Source organism: Neolamprologus brichardi, chromosome 17, assembly GCF_056152115.1.
Source record: "Neolamprologus brichardi isolate AB-2024 chromosome 17, ASM5615211v1, whole genome shotgun sequence".
NCBI lineage: Eukaryota > Metazoa > Chordata > Actinopteri > Cichliformes > Cichlidae > Neolamprologus > Neolamprologus brichardi.
In genome coordinates, this window is record NC_142120.1 from 4,767,925 (window position 1) to 4,792,778 (window position 24,854).

A 24,854-nucleotide genomic window follows, 5' to 3' on the forward strand; every position below is an offset into this window, starting at 1 on the left:
TCCACTACACTCCTCCTATCTCACCTTTCCTACCCTACTCTTCTCCAACTCTCCCATCAGGACCACAGGGATGTCATGCGCGGATAAACAGGGCTGGAGCACAACTTTACTCAGCAGCGGGCTTCTTTTTTTTATTTGGAAGTGTCTTAGGACAGTCAGCGTGACTTTAAGTCTAAGCTGAGTGTAGTGGGGGGGGGTAGGCCTGTTAGTTGGGTGGGCGTGTGTGTTTGTTTTGTTGTCAGACGCTTCCAATACAACTCAGCAGCCCTGTCCTGTGTTGTAGTTCCCATATGTCGCGAAGGCAGGCCGACCATGACTACAACCTCCGGAGTATGAGCAACCTGATGGGCGAGAGGAGGAAGAAAGTGAACGACGGAGGTGAGCGCAGTCTCATCAAGGCTCCGTCCAACGCCAGCATCAGCAGCCAGGGCGCCTCCACTGGAGCTTCCGCCGCCGCTGGTGCCCCATCAGCCCCCTCCTCGTCCACTGGAGACCTGGAGAGAGCTGCTCGCAAGCAGTTTCAGCAGGATGTTACACCTGGTTTCGTCTACGTCCTGGCCATCTTCTCCGCCCTGGGGGGCTTCCTTTTCGGCTATGACACCGGGGTGATCTCCGGGGCGATGCTCCTATTGAAGCGGGAGCTGGACCTGAGCGCCCTGTGGCAGGAGGTGCTCATATCAAGTACTGTGGCCGCAGCCGCCCTCTCCGCCCTGCTGGGCGGCTTTCTCAACGGGGTGTTCGGGCGCAGAGTGTGCATACTGCTCGCCAGCTTCTTCTTCGCCGTCGGGGGGATCGTCCTTAGCAGCGCTCCCGGTAAAGAGGTGCTCCTGGCGGGTAGGCTCATCGTTGGATTGGGGCTCGGTAGGTTTCAGGGGCGTTTTCAGGTTTTTGAAATAAGGGGGCGCAAAAGGGGTGGGTGGGGTCGCAGAAATTTCAATTTTAAAAAAAATTCTGAATTAAGAAAATTAAAAAAAATGTGGAGGGAATGGAGCTAACAGATATAAATCAATTTCATTCTACCAAGTAGCAAAACTATAGATGTCAAACATACTTTGTTCTAAGTTCAACTTTGAAAAGTAAAGCACCTGAGTAACTGTAAGCCGTTATATTTCTTTTAAGTCTCCTTGTAGTCGGCTCCCTAGAGTTCATGTATAGTTTGTGCCTTGTAGTGGAGATTTTCCACGGTGTCACAAAAAAACTGGCAGACACACGGACAGCCGCATGGACCCTTAAAGCCATTAAATATTTACCTCGTGAACAGCATCATACTACAATATTGACATCATGGGCGTTATTGGTAGCTGGCTGCTTTTCTGCAGGTGGTGCACCTCTGGGTTTTTGCAACCTGGCGTGCCGTGCCGCCGCCACCACAGCTGGGTTGAAGACACGAGTGTTGGGTTTAACGGCTCCTTTTACAGAATTCCTGAAAAAGTTTTGATTTCTCCTTCTGCATCATGGCTGATGTGGCAGTATTGCCTGAGTTGCGACGCCTATGATTAAGGAGAATATTGCAGAATATTATACCTGAGCCATAACAGTGAGCATAAATGGATTTGACTGTGTGAAAATGATACTACCGGCACTGTACAAAGCCACCAACACACCAGGGCCTTCACACTCACTGTCTGGTGATCAGTATTCATTTTGACAGCAAGTTTTCTGATTGCATCTCGTCTCTCCACAATATTTACCTTTAAAAGATTTTGTCTTGTATTTGGAAGGATCATCATTCCACTTTATAATATTATCTAATATTGAATATTCGTATTTACATACGCATATCTATATACGCATTTATATTTATATGCACGCTCCCAGAGTCTTTGTTTAAGAAATGTTTTTTTTACCAGTCCAGAGCAAGAAACAAAGCCGACTGTAGGTTTAGACAAATTGCTATTCCAATGAAATTACTTCAGCCTGCCCGGCGCTAATGATAATGTGATTTATTGATTTCCTCTTCAACACTTCCCCTCGCTCGCTCGCCATTAGAAAGAACAGAGGTGGCACTCGGCTTAAGTGCCCCTTGAAGTCAAAGATCTTAAAGCTTTTGGTGGTTTTGGTGATGCATCGCTGCTGTAGCTCCTCCTCCCCCACCACAGGCCTGAGGTTTGCAATTACTCGCAGCGTCTAATTACGCAGCATGGCCCTCTGCTTCCTTTATCTGCATGCCACTGGCTGTTAGACAATTTGCAGTCCCCATTATCATCATCATCGTTCTCATTATTAGATTTGGTTGGGTATCATTAGGTGATAAAGGGGAAACTCATTCTGAATGATAAATATCACCCCATCAAAGGAAGCCCAGATGAACCTACAAAGCACACAGGAGACACATAGTGCCTCTGATTTTGTCTTTATTATTGAGTTGCACTCGTCTTATTGGCTGCCTCGTCCCTGCTTCCTTCCCTGCAGCCCACCTTTGCACATTGCCTTTCTCCTACTTCCTGAATATTTTTGCATTCTGAGCTTTCTCCCCTCTTGAATCATCCATCTCTCTGCGTGGTCTTCCATCCACTCTGCGTGCCTTTCCACGCAACGCTTCTTTTGATCACAATTCAATATGCCTCACATTATTTATAGCAGCTGCTGTTACTCATGAGTCGCATCTCTGCTGTTAAAAGTGGCTTTCAAGGCTTGGTACTCGTCCATCACCTCTTTTGAGACCAGTAAGCGCTCCTTTCAGTGATACACGGAGGATTTGCACACCATTTTTATCATCTTCGGTCAGGGATCCTTACTAAGCTCTACCAGCCTTAAAGAGCTCAGTGTGTACCCCTTTAACAAACTAAAGTCGTTTATTAATTTGCTCCCCTTTTCCTGCATTTCTTCTGCTTCCTGTGAGAAGCAACTCGAACTTGGATTCTTTTTGTGTGATTAAAGACCAGTCGTACTCCAATTTGCATGTTTGTCTGGCACTGGAAATGTGGAGATGATGACAGCTTCTTGGTTAAATTTGCACTACTGTAAGTGGAATGATGTAAGACAATTTTATAATGAATGAATGGAAGTTTTAAAGGTTATGCTGGAAACCCTTGTATTTATTTCAGATTTACATTTTTGCAATGCATGTATTGTATACTCTGTTTAGGCTCTTTTCCAATGAACTGCTCTCATTGATAACAGTCTACCCAACTTAAAGTATGAATCTTCCGGAACAAGGTGCCACCAGCAGCATTATAGTGCAATATAAAATATATATATATACACACAAAAAGTGGCCTGGGCAATATTTTACCAGGAAAATGTAAATAAAAGATTAAAATAGCTGCTTAAAATTTTAATCTAACAATAGCTAAAGTAACTGAACTATGCTACTCTGCAGAAGTTGTGGAATATTGTCATGTAATAGAACTGAAAAATATTTTTCAGCTTTTTAACCAGTTGCTTAAAACCATGCCTTTCCATCATGCATCAGTAATTTCCATCCACCATTTGCTCTTCCTGTTACGTGGAGCACAACTGGAGTGCTCCGGCGACACTCGGCAGAGTATTTGTTTGCATTTGGGTCGCTCGTCTCCACCTGCTAGTGTCCCCACCTTGTTGTACTCAACAGTGTTTTTGCCTCAAGTAGTGAAGTAAGTTTGTTGTTTGCACATTTAGTGAGTAGTGTGGAAGTAGTTCCCTTTCAGATACTAAATCACCATCAGACACTGACAGCAACTCTGACTCTTAGACATGTGCACTAGGACCACGCACACGCGTTTTGTTGCTATAGCCATGATATCCTGATAAGATACTTTCATATCATCTTGATGCATTCTCAATCATCCAGGAAAATAAATCTCCAAAAGTTGATTCTGTTCATCTGGACGTAGCGTTTTCTGGGAGAAACGTTTCGTCACTCATCCAAGTGACTTCTTCAGTCTCAGCTGACTGCAGGTTTCCCCAATCTTATAAACAGTACATTTGCATAATGACTGAAACCAGCCCACGGAAGGAACAATGGGCTGGGAGGTCAGTTCCTTAATCATAATTATGCAAATTCTCATGACCATTGATCAACAACCACTGACCAAAACCCACTGATCAATGGCCATAAGTACCATTCACAGAGAGTTGGGGAATGGCTGCAATCACAGCATTGTAAGATGGCGAAAGATGTACCCTTAGGCCCCCTCCTCAATTCAGAGATGGTCTTTCCCTTTTCACGTAAATGGCCTCCTTGACTCCGCGCTCAAACCAGCGTTCTTCCCTGTCCAGGATGTGAACATCCTCATCCTTGAAAGAGTGTCCACTGGCCTGTAGGTGTAAATAGACTGCAGAGTCCTGGCCTGACGAGGTAGCTCTTCTGTGTTGTGCCATCCGCTTCGCCAGAGGTTGTTTGGTTTCCCCGATGTATAAATCCTGGCAATCCTCCTGCACTTAACAGCGTACACTATGTTACTCTGTTTGTGTCGGGGGACCCGATCCTTGGTCAGTGGTTGTTGATCAATGGTCATGAGAATTTGCACAATTATGATGAAGGAACTGACCTCACAGCCCATTGTTCCTTCAGTGGGCTGGTTTCAGTCATTATGCAAATGTACTGTTTATAAGATTGGGGAAACCTGCAGTCAGCCGAGACTGAAGAAGTCACTTGGATGAGTGACGAAACGTTTCTTTATCGTGTACAATATGATGTAGCACAGCCCTAGTTTGTAAAGTTATAATGTGTATGTAAAGGTGGATGGAACGTGTTGGTCTGAAAAGTAAAGACCAATCCTGAATTTATTTTTATTGTCCATCAGGGGGCGACTACTCTGATCAGTGTAATCGGGATAGGCTTTAGCACAAGCCTACCTGCAGTCTGCAATCTACTGACATCTAGTGGTGATTTCCTACACACTGTAACTTTAAGCAAATGCTGCTTTCTTATCTTTTATTAAATTTTTGAATTTTTTTGTAAATGTCACTTTGCAGAAGTGTTTTTTTTTTCTTTTTTTTCTCATCATTTACACAAACAAACCTGACACTTGATAGAAAAAGGGTTTCTTTAATGGCAGCAAATAGCTGCCACTTTGTCTGATTAAAATAAATTGAATGTGTACTTCTAATTAGCTAGCATGGTAAATTAGACAGGTGGCTCTGATGATCTAATTACACGGTGGGATACACAGTGTGAAAATGCTCAGAAAACTCTTCAGTCTCAGTCGTTGTGCCCTGTCGAACCTCCATCCACCCATTTTAGGCATGTTTTGAGTTTGTGCTTGACTCCCTGCTTCAAATGTGGAAAAGCTTCTAAATGATTTCTTCGATTACTTCATCTGAATTGTAGAGGATTTGATTTTTAAAGTATTGTTAAAGCATGGCCATTATTAAGTTAGAGAAAGTTGGATTAAGAACCTCTATTTAAGTACAGTAAATACACTGTTTGACATTTAAAACGACAGGGTGGGACACAAGGTTTACAATGTTCGTATCAGTAGGGCTGAAAGAAAGAAAACTCGAATAACTGATTAGATCATGGCGAGAAAAAGTGTTTTATGCAAATATTTTTTCTGTTTTTCTGTTGTAGACATGTAAATGGAACATATTTATGCATTGTACTGCTAGTTGATCAAAATAAGATGCTGGAAATTTTTTAATTTATTGACTTCTTGTAAAAAAAAATATATATACAGATTAATAAAAATGATTAAATGACAAATTATGTATTTTGTTTGCAGCTCTGTGTGGAAATTACAATATGAGAAGAAAATAGATTAAATGGGTAGCTTATGCCAAAGATCCCGGAGAGTTTGTGTCAAGAAGGCCATCTCATTTAGAAATCTGCCAAATCAAAGATAATTGGTGCAATGGAGCAACCCGCTGTGGTGATCATTTTTGAATAAGAGAGCAGCTGAAAGTATCTTATTCCACTTAATAAACTGATGATGTAGTCTTGTTGTTCTCTCCATATTGTGTCACTCTGAAGCGCACATAGGCCTGAGAAACCCATACTAATGTTAACATGAGTATATGTGTGTGTATGTATATGTATATACTAGGGGTGCAACGATACACAAAATTCACGGTTCGGTTCGATACTTTGGTGTCACGGTTCGATATTTTTTCGATACAAAAAAATGTTCATGCCTTTTTAAATTGGCATTTATTAAAATTATAAATATATATTTTAACTCAAAAGTACAGTTTTTAAATTTAATGTTGCTGAAACAACAAATCTGATCGAGGAATCACTCCTGTTTGGAAAAGAGAGTTTATTACAGAGAAATGTCTCTTTCCAAAATAAAATCTATACTATACGCTTCTTCTGGGCTATATTCTCAGCAGCATATTAAACATATCAGGTCCCCATAAGGAGAATCATGTGCTAACGGCTGTCTAAATGACTCGGGTAAAGTTTGTAGCATGCGTGCTTGTTGTTTTTGTTGTTCCTCTGCTTCCACTTGTCTTTGCACTAGGATGATGTCGGCGTAAATGTGCAGTCATATTTGTTGTGTTCCCACTAGTGCTGTCAGCGTTAATCTCGTTAAAATGACATCAACGCCATAACGCCGCAAATCTCCGTTAACGGATCGCCCCGTGCGTGGGGCTGGACGGCGTCAACACGTTAACAAGCTAACTGCGCTAACGCACTAGTTCCCACCAATTGAGCATCGCGTGGCACATCCGACATAATGTTTTACTTTTGTCCATGACGCGCTTACCTTCAGGGTCATACTTCACATGAAAACCAAGATAGTTCCAAACACCAGATCTGAATGAGGGTGGGGGAGGTTCAATTTGGGGTAGCGTTGAGGCAGTTGCCATGTTGCAACGAGCTTAGCTTCTGTCTTGCTAGCTTGCGCTGCGCTCAGTGGATCTGCGCTCGACAGTGCAGCCTAGGCGGAGTAGTCGAGCGCAGATCCACTGAGCGCTCAACACAGACAGCATCGTCAGAAGAAAAGTTGATAAAATAAATAAAAAAGTTTGTATTGTTCGATACATATGAGTACCGAACCGAAAGCACTGTATCGAACGGTTCAATACCGATACGAGTATTGTTGCACCCCTAGTATATACCTGTAAGTACATACGTGTCTTGGTTTGTTATTCGAGCTACAAAGCCAAATATATGTAGCAAACTGTATGAAGGATTTATGATTGGGTAGGACATGAACAGAAAGTAAAAATAATAATTGATCGTTACTAACTAGTGATTAAATCAGCTTATGCTTCTTTCTATTCCGTTTTAAACATATTAGGTTATTTTATTATAATCATTATTTTCCTTCTGTTTTAGATTTTATTTGTGTTTTTTATATCGCAGTAATATGTTAATACGTTCAAATTAAAGCCTTATTATTATTATTATTATTATTATTATTATTATTATTATTATCAAAATGGTACTGTGATACAATGATATGCAATAATAGTCGATTGCAAGACAATCATCTGGGTCAAACCTTGATCTGTTTGTCACTGAATACAAAAAAAAACTAAAGAAAAAGAAAAGAAGACATTATTTATATTTTGTGTCAGTTGTTTATAATTGGAGTGATATTTTGCTGTGTATTGCCCTATATATATATTTTCCCATCCCTAATACACATAGGTGATGGGCAGTCAGCCGCTGTAAACACCGAGAGTGAAATACCAGTCTATAAATATACTGTGATATTAACACAAGCAGTCATAACACTGATACGAATCTAAAGGAATTTATTGAGTTGGAGTTTTTTTTTTTTTAGAAACAAAAGTAATAAAAACTGAGGGAAAAGCAATAATTGTTTTCAGAGATTTTAAGATAAAGTGAAAAAAACAGCAAATAAATGCATGAAATACAGAGACTGTTAAAGTGTCAGCTGCACACCATCATTAACTGAACAAGCTCTGATTGCTCTTATGAGGGAGGGAACTAATCACATGGGTCATTTCAGCTGTTACATCATAAGTATCCCCTCCCTTTTGTGCTGTTACATTTTTACCATACAGAGATCTCCATTAACCAAGCATGCGTGAGCCAGACACTCAAAGACAATGAGGCAAACTGAAGGTGGAGACGCTAATGAGGCAACCTGTTTTGCATGCAATTTTTCTGGCCCAGTCCGATCACCTGCACATTAACACAAATGTCAGTTCTCAGAAAAGCCAACTGTTGAGCGTTTTTGAACAGGACTCACCGGAAAGGTCATCAGAGCTGTTTGTCAAACCAGGAAAGGCCATACACCGCCATGCCATGCCTTCTTGTATTTCTACACATAAACCTGGTTATTGTTGAGCTGACCTTTGCCTAAGCACATCGACTGTTGTGCGATATGAGCTGGTGCTTGCGCAAGCAGACAGACGATATTGAGCCAGACTTGCGGGACTAACTCTAATTTATTATTTGATTTAGTATTTTCAAATTCAGTCAAACAGTTATCCACATCCAAACCATAATTTCCTATACATACACACACATAAATAGATAGATAGATAGATAGACTCAGCAGTGCAAAGAAACCACTGCTTACCCTAGCACTAACCCTGACATTGACCAGGCAGTCAATATTTCTGCTTTTATCAAATTGTTCTCCGAAGTTTTGGTAGTCAGGGAACCAAAAAAAAAAATCATAATTCAAAATCAAAACATCAAAAACAATTGAATAAAAAAAAAAAGCCTAGAGGAAGTCTAGAGCTGTTACATGCAGCTCTTTTGCCGTCACCAGTGGCTCTCTGTGGCTTTGAAAACAAAATTTGGTGAATATGAAAATTATCCTCTTAATTAGCCTAAGACCCGAACTCTTCCACGACATGCTTTTTTAATTTCTCTCTGATTGGGCTGATTGGGGCCCGATGAATGTAAAAACAAAGAATTACCAGATTTTTTTTTTAACCTTATTTTTGTTTTTAAGAAAAATGAGAGCCACATATGAGGATATTCATTTAAAATTTTGATAGAACAGTAGCAGTATAATGTCCTCGTAGGTGGATATCAGGCCCATGTAGAGCAAAATTGAGTATTTTAGTCTAAATAACCCAAAATGTGATGTCCACATATGTGGACGCCAGGTCCTTGAAGGTTAAATTCAATTGGCCATCATGGATATAGACACATAGTTGGCTTATCCCCCTGGCTATGCATTACAAATCCAAAAAATAAAAGTAAAGGAGAAAAACTGAGAATTTAACTGTGTGTGGACAAAACAGTTTGGTTTCATGACCAACAATGCTGATTTACCGGTGTGCTTCATCTGCAGATGGACTTCAGATGTTCTCATTTTTGTTTAAGCTATTAAACTTAAAGTTTAGTAAAGCACCATCACACCATCAGAGATTACAGCTTTTAAACTGAGTGCTCATAAAGAGCCAGCTGGTCTTTCTTCTCCAGTATATGATTTGCCTTGTTCCTTGTTCTGCACAGAGATTTCTTCAAAGTCTCTAAATTATTTGATGATACTTACGGTTTGGGTTAGGTTTTCACAGAGGCGGACTTGGAGCTCAGCGGGTTAAATAGGTTGGCACTACAACTCGAATATGCTTTGCAGCTCCTTATAGACTTCTTGTTCTTAAAAATGTCTCATTTTAGTAAAGGCTGGATGACGGTATGGTTGGATTATGGCTAAAACCTCAGAGAGCAAATCGTGAATGCTCTGTCCTCCATGCTCCAACTGAGAGGGGCAATTGCTTTTATCAGTTTTATCAGTAAAACTCAGTTAAAGTTGTACCCTCTTCAATAAAAGTGGAATAAAGTTTGCCCACTTTTGACAGGGGCAAAGAGACGCAAAGAGGAAGCATCCAACTGAGTACACATGCTTAACATGAGGTCCTAAAGGTTTATGATATATTGGGGGAATTATTCAGCTCTATCCTCAATTCACCCTTTATCAGGGGTCTCCAACTCCAGTCCTTGAGAGCTATTATCCTGCAGCTTTTAGATGCATCCCTACTCCAACACAGCTGAATCAAATGGTTGAATCACCTCTTCAGCATGCCATCAGGTTTGGCAAAGGCCTGCTAACGAGCCATTCATTTGATTCAGGTGTGTTGGAACAAGGATCTATTTAAAAGCTGCAGTAAAGTAACTCTTGAGGACTGGAGTTGGAGACCTCTGCCCTACAGTGAAGCAACCAACAGCTTTAGGCATCGGTGAGCGAACAATGCTTCCAAAACAGAGCAACGTTACAGCTAACAACGCTCATGTTAACATGCTAGAAGACATCCCCACGATCACGAAGGAAGCGATCTAAGTTTTCCCTCTTTTCTTTTTACATTTTCAAGGACAAGGTAGGTCATTAAAAATTTAATCTGCAAAAAACTTTCCATTTTCAAAACTTTTCCATTTGTCAGATTTAACCAATCACCGGAGAGCTTGCCCCAAGACGATGCATTTTCATTTGTTCAACAAAGAGCCATAAAAATGTTTCTTTTCTGCCTTAAGCCTCTGATGCAGCTGGCTTAGTTAGTCATAATCCAATGCCTCACACACAGACAAAAAACATGCACAAATAAAAGGACACACAGACACCCTCATAGTGACTGTATAATTATGTTTTCTGGCTAAATTATCTAGCAGTTGCAAGCGTTGAAATGTTTTGTTCTTTGAAAGAGGAGATAGGCCCGCTTAAAAATAGTACTGTTAATTACACTGAGATAACATTTAATTACAACCTGCAGGCTTGCTAATTAATTGGTTGGTTCATATAATTAAGTCGCAATTCTCTTCCTAACCAAGCGAAACCTAAATGTAGACTTAATGAGAAGTTTGTTTATGCGCATAATATTGTTTTAATGTGCAAATTACATCACTTAAATGTCAAGTTTTTAAAAGATGAGTTGGGTTCGGCTTGACATTTGCGCATTTTGACTCTCCAGAGCATGAAATTTAGCAGTGGCTAATTTCTGAATTAAGCCTTCCAGAACAAGTCTTATTATTCCATAACATGCTTTTAGAGAAACCAATCAAAAATTGTTACTTTTTTTTACTGAATTCAATTACGAAAGGTTACGGCTTTTCCTGCTTTCACCAATCCATTCAATCACGATTCACAATTACACACATTTAAAAGTATGTATCAGATTTTTCCCTTCCCCTTACTTTGCATGTTCCTCTGTTAGAGGATCCTAAAAAATCGGCTTCCATTATAAGAACAACATCATAACAACAACACATCCAGAAAATGTTCTGTCTGTCAAGATCATAGTCGTGGAGATTCTGAAGAAGTATCTCCCTCGTTCTTCTGATCAAGTCTCAGTCCTAGCCTTTGTACTGTGTGCCTAGAGCCCGCCTTTAGAAGACCAGACAGATCCTTTGTTAAGTGTCCTGCTTAGACCAGACAGCAACTTCAGACTGCGTTTGTGTGTTTGTGTGTGTGAGTGTTGCGAGCTGTCCTCAGTGCTGAATAGAGAGCTCATTAATAAGAAAAGAAGCATAGTGCAAGTGTGTTGGTAAAGGGACTCACACTCAAGTTAAGAAATGTACTCATAACACGAGTTAATTTGTTTGTTTGTTTTAGTTTTATTACTATTGAGAATTATAAAGGATTATGAATACTTGACATTACTCATATCCTGTCACTTTTTTTAAGTATGTGTGCTCTAAAACAGTGATACTGATGCAGCGAGAGGCTGACACACAACAACCTGTGTTAGTTTTTAAAGACAAATATTGTATATTCATATGCCTGGAATTAGGGCTGCCACAAACGATTATTTTGATAGTCAACTAGTCACCGATTATTTTTGCGATTAGTCGACTAATCAGATCATCATCCACTGGACGTAAAATGTACGGCTTATTGCACCAGCAGCATCTGATCTTATATAACTATCATTAGCTTACAGCTTTAAGTGTTTAAGGTATGTGCTAACTAACAATAAAGACAAGATGACAGTTTATTAAATTTTAATGAAATTTGCAGATTGTTTCGGTGAAGTTTAATAAACTCCTTGCTATCTAAAATATAACGGGACACCGGAGTATATTCTCGAGCATCTCACACTTCTGATAATCAGTTGTTTGCTTGACCTTTATTCAGCTATGTAAAAACTATAACTTTAATCTCAGCCAAACTGATTTAGTCAGGAACAAATAAAATACTAAAAAAAAAAGCCAAACAATAACATTTTAAGTTATCTAAGTGACTTATATATGTTTAACCTGAGTAGCGAAAGGGGGCGGTGGGTTTGAAAATGATCTGCCGGGAGTCCGGTGCTCTCACGGCTCTAGTAGGCCTTGCCCCCGGCTAGCTATCAAGCTAGTGGGTAACAGACATCTCCGAAAACGTTGGAGCGCTTTTGAAAATATGTGGTGTCTTGATAAACTGAGCAGATATTTGAGGTTTACACAGTTACATTCTCGCCTGTTAAATGTTAAACGTTTATTTTGTGACCCAGAAAGAATAATAAGAGTAATATTAAAACCAACTAGCTGCCGCCATTGTTGGAAACTGAGCTGGGCTGCGCTATGAATTCTGGGACACAGCTTCTTCTTCTTTGGGGTTTAACGGCAGCTGGTATCCTTGTACATGCAGTGCTGCCATCTTCTGTTTCAGTCCGTTATTACACTCTTAAATCCTACTATTTATTCCTGCGTCTTTTGTGATCTTACAAAGCTTCAAACGACGCGTCGACTATTAAATCAGTCGTCGACGATTTTGATAGTCGACGTAATCGTGACTAGTCGACTAATCGTGGCAGCCCTACCTGGAATAAGCTGGTGTAGAAAATACTAACCTTTCAACCTACTCTTCAGACATCTTGGACGCAAGACTCTGTACATAATATGGATCACCTACACATTAAACCTTATGGAAGCTGCTCAGACATGGAAATTCATGCCGTGAAGCTCCCAGTGCACAGTTCTCATGCTGATGTTAATGCCAGAGGAATCATTGTTGCAACAATGCCATCCTAATCATAACAATACTAATAATAAAAACAATAATCAGTTCTTTCACAGATGTTTGTAAAGGCAGATTGAATGACTGGGTGCTTGATGTTTTATACCTGTTGCAATGGGACAGAAAATACCTGAATTCATAGATTAACAGGTGTGGCTCAGTAATTTTGTCTAATCTATAGTTTTCTAGATAAAATTATAATTTACATAATCCATTTGAAATATGATTCTGAAAGTAAATATATTATCTCCCTGAATTAGCTGGTCTTCTGTATGGCAGAGGGATCTATTTCCTGGGTAAGGAGTGAAGGAACAAAGCTTGGTTTTCCAATCCGTATTTTATTGGATCCAGTTAGATTTAACATACAATCATGATCTTTAAAATGGAATGCTGATTTCAGTGCAAATAAATGGAAAATTAATAGCAAATCTCTTCTATATTTTGACCTATATGTTATTAAGAATAATAAAAATAGTGTTTATTCTTTTAATTTTAAATTGATATCAGTTCAACTCAGTCAGGAGCACAGACTGAAAAAAGTACCATTAACAAAGCATCTGGTTGAACATCTCACAACAAGTTAACTGAGAGCAGGTCAGTAACATGATGTGGAGCGTCCCGGAACGTCGTCCTAGAAGTGTCTGTAGGGTGGGAAAACTCTGTGAAAGACTGATAGGACAAACAGTTCAAACAGTTTATCGATGTCAAAATGCAGAGGTATATAAAATAATTTAAAGTTTCAGGAAATTCAGAGAAATCTTGCAAGCACGGTGTGCAACAGATAGCCTAACATTAGAGGGAAATCATTCACAGGTGGATGCAATAGCTATCATACACGTTTGACAATGTGGAAGTCAACCATAGAAGTTCCATCCATTCGCTTACGTTTATCCTTTTCAGGGTCGTGGGGGATGCTGGAGCCTATCCCAGCCAACTTTGGCAAGAGGCAGTGTACACCTTGGACAGGTCGCCATACTGTCACAGGGCTAACACATATACACAAGCATTCACATCTATGGGCAATTTAGAGTTTCCAATTAACCAATCCCCACTAACTGCATGTCTTTGGACTGTGAGGGGAAGCCGAAGTACCCTGGGAGAACCCACACAAACACAGGGAGAACATACAAACTCCACACAGAAAGACCCTGCCCTGATGGTGGAACTGCTGCTCTTGCTGTGAGGCAACAGCCACCCAACCTAAGTCTTTATTACTTAATATTACAAGTAATGGTATTTGTTTTAGTCAAATACACTTCACACTGGTTATCCAGTTCTCAAGTACAGCTCCAAAAACCTTATTGTTTTTGTTGACTGAGATTTTGTAACAGGTTATCTGCTGTTCAGAAGGTCATTGGTAGGGATGGGTAGCCAATCATTTTACGTTTCGAGGATAGTAGGCGGGGCCAGGTACATACGTTCTTTTAGAGCAGAGCTACAGATTAAAAATGCCCAAGGCGAAGCGGTCAAAAGTCTGGCTGTACTTCACAGCAAAATATGCAAACTCAGCAGCTGCAACAAGTGCTTTAAGCTGATACTGTGATACTGTCAAAGGAGGTAACACCTCAAATCCGATGAAACACCTGGCAACGCATAGCGGGTTTTTTTTTTTAAAGCCGAGAAATGCGCCATATTTGATAGCTTGCTGCAGACCTCACACCGAGCACATCTACTGCGGGTGTAGCCGTAGCCCTGCCAGTGTAGCAGAAATGATGAGGATGATGATGCAGCAGCAGCCGTTCTTCTCTGCGTGAGTAGCTTAATGTTGTTCGTGTGTAATTTATGTTGAGTAGGCTAACCACGTTATTACATTAATGCATGTAAGGTGAACTAGCAAACACCATCATAGCTACATGCGGCTGTCTTCTTGTTTGATGGCAGATACTCCCTTCACCCTGGCCAAAAAGGCTAAAATGACCAAAGAAAAAGTGGAAAACAGTTAAACATGAGAGGTTTTTGGACAAAGTTTGTGTTTTTTCCATTGTGTAAGCACTGCTTCCAGCCAAGAATGATACCATATATGCCCCATAGCTGCAGAAAAGGCTAACATTGTTATCTTTTTACAAAAAAACAGCTAAACATGAGAGGTTTTTGGACCAATTTTGTGTTCTCCATTCTTTAAGTGCCGGTTTGAGCAGCGTTTAAGCACCAGCACCGTTTCAAAAGTACCGGTTTGGCACCGGTATCGGATAAAACCTAAACGATACCCATCCCTAGTCATTGGTTTGTTCCCCAGCTCCAGCAACCCTATGCTGAAGTGTCCTTGGTCAAGGTACTCAAACCCAGTTACCCTCTAATGGATCAACGCATTCAAAAGTGTCTGCGGATGCAGCTTGCAGTGTAAAAAGTGCTCTGAGGGATAGATGAGATTAAAAATGTGTTTAAAAAATAAAATCTATTTATCATGAGCTAAACTATTAGAGCGTAGGACACAGAGAACATTTACAACTCACTGGTCTCAGGATCACCTCAGAAAACAGATGTAAGTGTTCAGTTAATTACAAACCCAAGTTAAAACTCTTTCATGTAAATAAAATAAATGCACCCAGTGTAAACATTTGGCTTGTCATGTAAAGAAAAATATGACAAAGGAGGCTCTAAACTATTGGTGTATATTAAAAAAGAAGAAGATATAACTGTTTTCATATTTACACTAGTATATTATACAATTTCCAAATCATCTTTCTGTGCATTAATAAAAGAAAGGTACACTAATAAACAGAAAAAGTCACTGCGATGTTGGACTCCAGAGACTCAGTCAAAAATATTTAATCCCAGATGACGGATAAGCCGAAGCGAATCCGTACACTATTTAACCTTTTTCCTGGCCTGTATGCTCAGATGGGCTCTAACATATTTTCCCCGTCACCACCTGCAGCAGCATGTGAAATGGACATGATTCATTGCTCACTAAATGTAACAACATCAGCTGTCGTATCTCGCCGGCAGGCATATGGCGGGCTATAGCAGCAGGCGGGACTTGGACAGAGATATGGCAGTGATGCATAAGGCTAAAACAGGTAGAATGATGGGAGTTGTGCATGAGGCTAGCACACGCAACAGAAGAGGAATTAAAGCAGACAAACCGCTTTGGTCATTTGTGACTTTGTTTCTTTTTGGGTTCAGATGACTTTAAAACTACAATTCCCAAGAGACTCTGCAGTAGTTTCTGTATGTGAGATGGCTGAATGCCACTGTTTTAAATTGCTGGATGTTCCATCAGTTTTATTAAAAGCCTCCTAGCAGCACATTTCAAGTACACGGAGAGTAATAGTCATTAGACAGGCTCAGTTCTATGTCTTTAACACTGATGGGATTTACATGTCTATTTTAGTGTGGAAAGGTTCCAGCTATTAGTTAGTGAGCCAACGATAAATAAAGACTTTTACTTCTAAGCCCTGCTAAAGCCTAGATGAACACTCCCTGCTGAACAGCTCTGTTAGAATGATAGAGGTTTTTTTTGTTACATTTTTTTTCTTTGTTTTCCTAATTTAATGTCCAGAAGAGAGGATAACACAAAGGCTTTGGCTAAAGGTGCAGCAGAGCGTGATGCTAATGCTCCTGAAGATCAGACAGGGACCGTAACAGCTGAATGCTAAAGCTATAGGGAACGGCAGTGCACACATCTATGCTTTTTCCCCCCAGATATTTATGGTTATGCTAAGTTCCACAAGGCAAAGTTTCAGAATCCTAACTTTAGTGTAACCCGTGGACGCGATTGGGTTTGTCTTGCATTCATCTTTCGGCAGGACGTCTCCAAGGCTTATAAATGCATTTCTATTAAATTGGGCTGAGCAGACAGGCTTCATTGCCAAAGAGCACTTGATTCGATTTCAGGGGGTGTTCTGGATCTCGGATGTCCGCCATCAGATGGTAATCCTTTTTTTAGCCATAACAAAGATAAAGACTTGACTCTAAATCCTTAGGGTGTGTTTGCAGTTCGAGGTTGTGTGAGAGCAGAGCGGAGTGTTTCCACGTGTGTTATGGCGTGCCCATCCCCCAATCACGCACACGGATTTCCAATCTGACATTAAACCACAGTTTCTCTTGCAGTTCACCTTTTATTAGTTTGTAATTTGGGGTTTTGTGCTCTTTTATTAAACGCCTCAAGATGCTGATTTTTTTTTCGTCCTTCTTGTTTGAGAAAAAGCAGTGAACAAATTAATTTTAAAAAAGGGAGAGAAAGAAAAACAGTAAATTTCCTCCTATCTTGCTTATTGATTTGTCTTCCCAGAGCTGCCACAGTGTGGTGCCCGCTTGGAGACAGCGTGGCTCGTTTCCCAGCAAGTGGTTTCCATAGCGACGGGTAGCCACGTAGTCATGGCGGCCGTTCAGGCCAGGGCGGTGGCTGTAGGGAGGCGAGGGGTGTAGTGGGGTGTGTAGATGGCAGACTATTAATAGAGCTTTTGGGGAGCCAGCTGCAGAAAGCCTCAGCCTCATGGCACCTCGTCAGACATCCAGTCGCACACGTTTCGGTCTGTGTTTTTGAGAGTGTGCATTGTGTTTGTGTTTGTGTGTGGTCAGCCTGTGTACCGTGTGTGAGTAGCACACTGGAAGACACTGCAGTATGCTTGTTTCTGTCTCTTGGATTTACGTCAACATCTTTGTGACATCACTGTTGGTACCGTTGAGCAAATATGGTCAAACTTACTGAAGAAGACCAAGCATAACTTTTTGTAGGCGTTGCAAACATTACCCAAATAACTTCAATAAGTGTGCACATTTGTTTTTGTAAAAGTCACTTACTGTATTTAAAAAATGCTATTTTGCAGTTTAAATCATTTTTAAAATTGTTCTAACAAGCCAAAGCGATAACATGTCAGATTAGTGTCACGATGATTAGTCTAGGGCCACTGCAGATTCCACAAAATTAAATTAACATCTGTAATGTACGCTTTATTTCTGCAATTACCATGTTCGAGTGTGCATGTCTGTGGGAATGAAATGGCTGAAATGTATCACAGAAATAAAGTGATTGTGAAATGGTATGTCTGCTAACTTTAAATATGGTTAAAGCGGCATAAATATTGTTTTTCCTGATACTTGAGTGCCACTTTTGGGTCGTCAGTTGGATTGAACAACGTCTAAATGAACAGAATCAACTTCCTGGGATTTCCTTACCTCGATGACTGAGCATGACCAACTCAGTTCCTTGGGTTTGAATCCTGCCTAGGACCTTTAAGTTTGCATGTTCTCCCTGGGTCTGCATGAATGCTCACTAGCCGCTAGGGCTTCGTTTCAGAGTCCAAAAACACAGGGTTAGGTTAATTGGTGATTCTAAATTGCCCATAGTTATAAATGTGAATGTAAATAGGCTGTCTCTGACTTTTAGCACTGAGGCAAACTAGTGACTTGTGCAGGGTGTACCATGTACCTCACCTTTAAGATGTGGAATATGCTTCAGTCCCCCCTCGACCATGAATTTCAATGCATAAGAAAATAGATGGATAAAATGTGTTTTTTGCTATATAAACTTGTAAGTCGACATTTGGAAGTTCTACTTCAGCTGATAGTTCCTACTCCTAATCGTCTCCTTTCCCTCTCTGTCCTCTACTGTATAGGTATTGCCTCTATGACAGTTCCCGTGTACATCGCTGAGGCCTCTCCACCCCACCTAAGGGGTCAGCTAGTCACCGTTAACACCCTCTTCATCACGGGGGGGCAGTTCACAGCCAGCCTCATCGACGGAGCCTTCAGCTATCTGCGCCATGACGGTTGGAGGTCAGACACACACTCGTGAACTTTCCACATACACCTTTCACCCCCAGTGGTTATCGAACCATCGTTTGAAACACTCGACATTCACAAGTTGTCAGCCAATAATAACGCTCATTCCTGAAACTCAATCCAAGGTCAGTTTTCCCACTTTTCCCCTACTTTTCCAACCATTCTAGTGGCCATTTAAAAGAAGAAATACAGGGTTAAGGAATTCACTCTTCAAACCAAAGCTACATCCAAGCTCCACCTTTCAGTGCACGCAAAATGCGTTATAGCACCTTCCACACCGCAATTTGTAGCTCAACAGAAAAAGGAATACAGAAGCAGAACTTTTACGCTTCTCACAGGATGTAAACAGCGCCGCCTTCGTTAATGATAGTCATACAATCAGATGTGATAGCATTGTCTCTTTTTTGGCTTCTTAGCGTATGAAATGCCAGAAAATCTTTTCATTCCGGCTCAAACCCTCATTCAAAATGTCAACACAAGCACGGGTCAGTCTTTAGCATTTACTGGGAGCAGCTGTGCTGTATGTTGGAGCAATACTCTTGTTTTCTCTTTCTTCTGTTCGCGTCCTTTCCTCGTGTCACACTGAACGCAGCTTCGCGGTCTTCGGAGTCTTTGAGCTGCGAGATACTGTTGATAAGAATTAGCCGTTTTGAAAGGATTTGCCTCGGCTGCAGTTCTGATAGACACAAAGGAGATTGTTCGGAGCCTTAGATTGGTGTGATTCATAATGATAATGGAAAACCGATTGAGTTAAGATTACAGATGTTCTCAGATTGACGTCGTTGCCTTCGCAGAAGAAGAAAAACCTTGTACTTCTGGCTGTTTACTGCAGTCTCTAGCAATTTATCATTATTACAGCCTCCTTTTACCCTGTGTAGTTTTCTTATAGCCTCCTATTCTTTGCCTTACTGGCACATGTTATGTTATGCTTGCAGAGCAATCCTGCAGTTTTTTACACTTCAGTGCAGCATAGTGTGCCTTTGCTAGGGTAAACTAATTATGCAGTGATATTAGATAGTGACGCTTTATTGTTTTGATTTTCTTTCTCAAGCAAGGCTTCTAGCAAGTGGAACTTTTTCTCTAATGTGCAGCGATTAATCTAAACGCTTAATCTACATGTTAAGGTTATTTTAAGCAGAGGAATCGAAAAAAGCCTTGACATTTTCCCCAGTGTTTAATTTTAATGAGGTAAACCACGTGTTGCTTGCTGAACTTGTCAGCATAAAGTGAATGCAGGGGAGCGTTGCTGAAACCTGATTGTTCTTGCATATGCGGTTGAATTTTGCACATCAAACCTTTTCAACCTTTTCAAACCCTTCATTAGTCAAAAGCTAACAAAACAAAGAAAAATAAAAACAGCATTTCTGTGATCATAATTAGTCTCACTCCATGTGTTCCTTCTCTCCTCTCGCAGGTACATGTTGGGTCTGTCTGTGCTCCCCGCTGTGCTCCAGTTTATGGGATTCCTCTTCCTGCCAGAGAGCCCTCGCTGGTTAATTCAGCGTGGGCTGACCCAGAAGGCCCGCCGCGTGCTCAGTCAGATCCGAGGCAACCAGAACATAGACGAGGAGTACGACAGCATCAAAAACAGCATCGAGGAAGAAGAGAAGGACAGCGGAGGAGGTGAGGGGAGGAGTCTTTTTTTCCTGATCCCTGTGTTTCTGCAAAAAAAATCAGCCCGCATGAGCAGCATAATGTTTTTGTCCTCCTTTTGTTAATTACTACAGAGCCCCGCAGGGGACATGGGAGAAAAAAAAATTAAGACGGACTTTTGCGAGATCCCGAGTTAGTTTTGCGAGATCTCGCAAAACTAACTCGGGATCTCGCAAAACTTTTGCGAGATCTCGCAAAACTAACTCGGGATCTCGCAAAACTTTTGCGAGATCTCGCAAAACTAACTCGGGATCTCGCAAAACTTTTGCGAGATCTCGCAAAACTAACTCGGGATCTCGCAAAACTTTTGCGAGATCTCGCAAAACTAACTCGGGATCTCGCAAAACTTTTGCGAGATCTCGCAAAACTAACTCGGGATCTCGCAAAACTTTTGCGAGATCTCGCAAAACTAACTCGGGATCTCGCAAAACTTTTGCGAGATCTCGCAAAACTAACTCGGGATCTCGCAAAACTTTTGCGAGATCTCGCAAAACTAACTCGGGATCTCGCAAAACTTTTGCGAGATCTCGCAAAACTAACTCGGGATCTCGCAAAACTTTTGCGAGATCTCGCAAAACTAACTCGGGATCTCGCAAAACTTTTGCGAGATCTCGCAAAACTAACTCGGGATCTCGCAAAACTTTTGCGAGATCTCGCAAAACTAACTCGGGATCTCGCAAAACTTTTGCGAGATCTCGCAAAACTAACTCGGGATCTCGCAAAACTTTTGCGAGATCTCGCAAAACTTTTGCGAGATCTCGCAAAACTAACTCGGGATCTCGCAAAACTTTTGCGAGATCTCGCAAAACTAACTCGGGATCTCGCAAAACTTTTGCGAGATCTCGCAAAACTAACTCGGGATCTCGCAAAACTTTTGCGAGATCTCGCAAAACTAACTCGGGATCTCGCAAAACTTTTGCGAGATCTCGCAAAACTAACTCGGGATCTCGCAAAACTTTTGCGAGATCTCGCAAAACTAACTCGGGATCTCGCAAAACTTTTGCGAGATCTCGCAAAACTAACTCGGGATCTCGCAAAACTTTTGCGAGATCTCGCAAAACTAACTCGGGATCTCGCAAAACTTTTGCGAGATCTCGCAAAACTAACTCGGGATCTCGCAAAACTTTTGCGAGATCTCGCAAAACTAACTCGGGATCTCGCAAAACTTTTGCGAGATCTCGCAAAACTAACTCGGGATCTCGCAAAACTTTTGCGAGATCTCGCAAAACTAACTCGGGATCTCGCAAAACTTTTGCGAGATCTCGCAAACGTTTTAGCCGCATTCTTCGGACGCTGGCTCGAAGTGCCGGGAAAGCGGTGTTTCTCCCGGCTGTAATAGGTCTCGACCTCCCGTTAGCTCGAAGCTAATGGGAAGAATGCGGCTAAAAGTTTTGCGAGATCCCGAGTTTGTTTTGCGAGATCCCGAGTTTGTTTTGCGAGATCTCGCAAAAGTTTTGCGAGATCCCGAGTTTGTTTTGCGAGATCTCGCAAAACTTTTGCGAGATCCCGAGTTTGTTTTGCGAGATCTCGCAAAACTTTTGCGAGATCCCGAGTTTGTTTTGCGAGATCTCGCAAAACTTTTGCGAGATCCCGAGTTTGTTTTGCGAGATCTCGCAAAAGTCCGTCTTAATTTTTTTTTCTCCCATGTCCCCTGCGGGGCTCCGTAAATTACAAATCAACAAAGTAACATGTATGGATTGTAACAATGCTCCAGATCCAGTGTGCTTGCACCAGGGAAGGAGAAGAGAAAAAGAAATCACAGAAAAAGTATATTTTTACCGCAGGTGTGATTGGATCACCAAAAATAAGCCGCAGTTAAAGGTTAGCTTGCTTTAACTCGCTTAAACAACATGTGGTTAATTGCTGCGGTTAAAACTGCACACACGCAGTTTCCACAAACACAAAATCTGCCCTTTCATAAAATGATTAAGCGCATGCTGTTGTGCATTTCACCACAAAGCCTGGCTCACATGCGAACAGTTTCAGTGTAGTCGCTGATTCACTCGTTTCAAAGAGCACCTCACAGCTATGTTAACACCTCACATCTGACAGAGTCACAGCCCAGAGCCTTGAAGGCAGCGTCTTCCTTTCCAATCATTCTAATGTGATCTCAGTGAGCCTGACGTGACTGTTTATGCTCTCCTCCTGCTGCGTGATGAAGTCCTTTTCTGCTTAAAGAACAATAGTTGCCCCGTTGCGTGCCCCTGACTCCTACGGCGCTGGTGGCGACCTGCCAGTCAAACAGTGCGAGCTGCAACGTGGCATTATCCATCTGATGATTCTGTTGACACAATTTGAGTTTCTGAAGGGGGAGTTCTTATCTTTTGTCTGTCCTTGCGTAACGGGGTTTGGTGTTCAAGATCATTTTCATCACTTCCTTTACTAAATTAAATGAATGCTCCATTTTTGACAGTATTTGGAGCGGCTTTGTGCTAAATAAAAAGAACTGGGCGTAGGTTGTCTCTTTTGTTTCAACGGTGCTCTGAAAATGTCACAGATTACTTTTTCTTTTAATTTCCATCCTGTGCTTCACACTGAGATTATTCAACAGTGCAAATAGAGATGTCAGGTAGAAAGGGAGCTGAAGGGAGACAAGGAAAAGGCAGAGAAAATGCTTCCTTCTTTACGGTCAATTATTGTGTGAGCTGACCTTTGCTCGACCACATAATAAAAGGCTCTGCCGGCGTGAGCCGACAATATTGGACTAGGTTGGCAGAATGGGGCCGACTGAGCTTCATTAGCTAATATTTTGGCAAAAAATTGCTGTGTTCAATGCCTGTGTGTAATGGACACTCACTGCCTGAGCCTGCAAATCATTTTCCCAAAATCTCTTTTTAAATCTCGCTCAAACCGGGCTATGGGTACACAGTCTCTTAATGCATGCATGCACACGCACAAATACAACAGTGTTTATTCACTTTTATCTCACTGTTTATCTGCACTCTGCTCTTTCTTTTGTTTTTTGTTGTGTGTCTGCATGAGAGAGACACAAATGCACCGGAAAAACTCTTGTTTCCCCACAGCAAGAATAGTCAGTTTCAGTGGCATGCACAAGACTGTTAGCGATGTGGTAAGCCCAGACCATCAAGTGTGCGTGAAATTTGATTTGTAGGAGCTGCAAAAAAGATGCTGGCCATACAAAATCTCAATTTAGACAAATCTCTACTTTGAATCCAGGGACTGAATCAGCTTCCATTGGGAAGAAAGAAAACCACTGCTATTACTTGGCAATAAGCTTTACCGTTGATTTTAATGGCCAGATGTAAGACAACAAAGATGGTTGCCGCTGGTTTTATGCCAAGCTTTAGAGCTTTTAAAAAAATAAAGACAGCAGCCAGAAGCAGCACGGGGTGAGGAGGTGGTTTTAAGGGCTTTTTGTAAAAGTCTTTGAGGTGCAGATGGCACAGAGAGAGAGCCAAGGGTCGACTGAAGGCAGCTTCCCAGACAGACTGCTACCAAAACAGGTTGGCAGTGCGGTAAAGGAGCAAAGAATGACAGCGGCAAGTTTGCTGCTGGTGAATAAGACTGGGAATGCACTGGGTTTTATTGTGTCTTTTTGCACAGCTTCAAGTCTTTTGTTTTCAAAATTCACCAGATGCTCCTCTGTCTGACTTCCTGCCCTCCTCATCTGCTCCATGCAGTATGAGGCAAATTTTGTTCAAAAGTAGAATGGACATGTACTTTTTGCAACACAACTTCTCCTCCTGGGACTTTTCTGAAATGTGCTACAGGTCATCTGGTGGAATCACAAGCACTGACTTGAGTTACTACGGCCAAAGCCACTACCCTTGGTTGGATTTAGGGAGGAGATGAAGCCAGCTGTTAAAGGGCACTGGTACTAGGTGTAGATTAGGAAATAATTAGCAAGTATTTCATAACATAAAAATACACTATGGACAAAAGTACTAGGCCACCTACACATTACACCTACATGACCGGCTCAGCTAGTTTTATTGTCATACACAGTAAAGAAACATGTTTCCTGAACAACGCGATTCTTCCTTCTGAAAAAATATCAAAATGATAAGAAAAATAAACCATAATTTAAAAACTATATACAACAGTTCTAAAGAAACATACACACAATATAAATAAAATAAAAGAATCTGAGCTGCAATAAGCTACAAATACTGTGCACTTCAGAATGCTACATCAGCTGTATGTGCCGTAGACTGAACTCTGCGATAGTAAATACTGCAGAGAGGGCAGTGGACTCCTAATGATCTCTTTATCAGTCTTCACCACACTCTGCAGGCATTTGTAGTCCAAAGCATTGCCGTTGCCATGCCACACTATGATGTAGCTGGTCAAGAAGCTCTCAGCTATGCAGCTGCAGAAGCTGAAGAATGCCAAACTTCCACAGCTCCTGAGAAAATACAGTCACTGTTGAGCCCTCTTAACCAGCTGTGTGCTGTTAAATGTCCGGGTGAGGTCCTCACTGATGTAGACGCCCATGTATTTAAAGCTGCTCACCCTCTCCACTTAAAGCTCCTGGATGAAAACTGGCCAGTAGGGTCTCCTCTTCTTCCTCGTGTCTGCTATCATGTCCTCTATCATCTCCACACTATCAGACCTCTTGATTGAGTCAGTTGCGTCAGCAGGAGTTCAGAATTTGGGTTGTCATATGAAACGTCAAAAAAAGTTCAACTTCACTACAAAAAAACGAACTTTGAATCTCTAATTCTG

At 41.3% G+C, this 24,854-nt stretch overlaps 1 protein-coding gene across 1 annotated transcript in view; it reads left to right on the forward strand.

Annotated features, from left to right (window-relative positions):
- Positions 1–24,854, forward strand: part of slc2a13a (solute carrier family 2 member 13a) — a 99,960-nt gene continuing 75,106 nt past the window's right edge. The window contains exons 1-3 of the mRNA XM_087831145.1: positions 1–861; positions 18,350–18,509; positions 19,930–20,138. Of these exons, the coding sequence (XP_087687271.1) occupies positions 291–861; positions 18,350–18,509; positions 19,930–20,138 (940 nt within the window). The 5' untranslated portion in view covers positions 1–290. The remainder of the gene's footprint in view (positions 862–18,349; positions 18,510–19,929; positions 20,139–24,854) is intronic.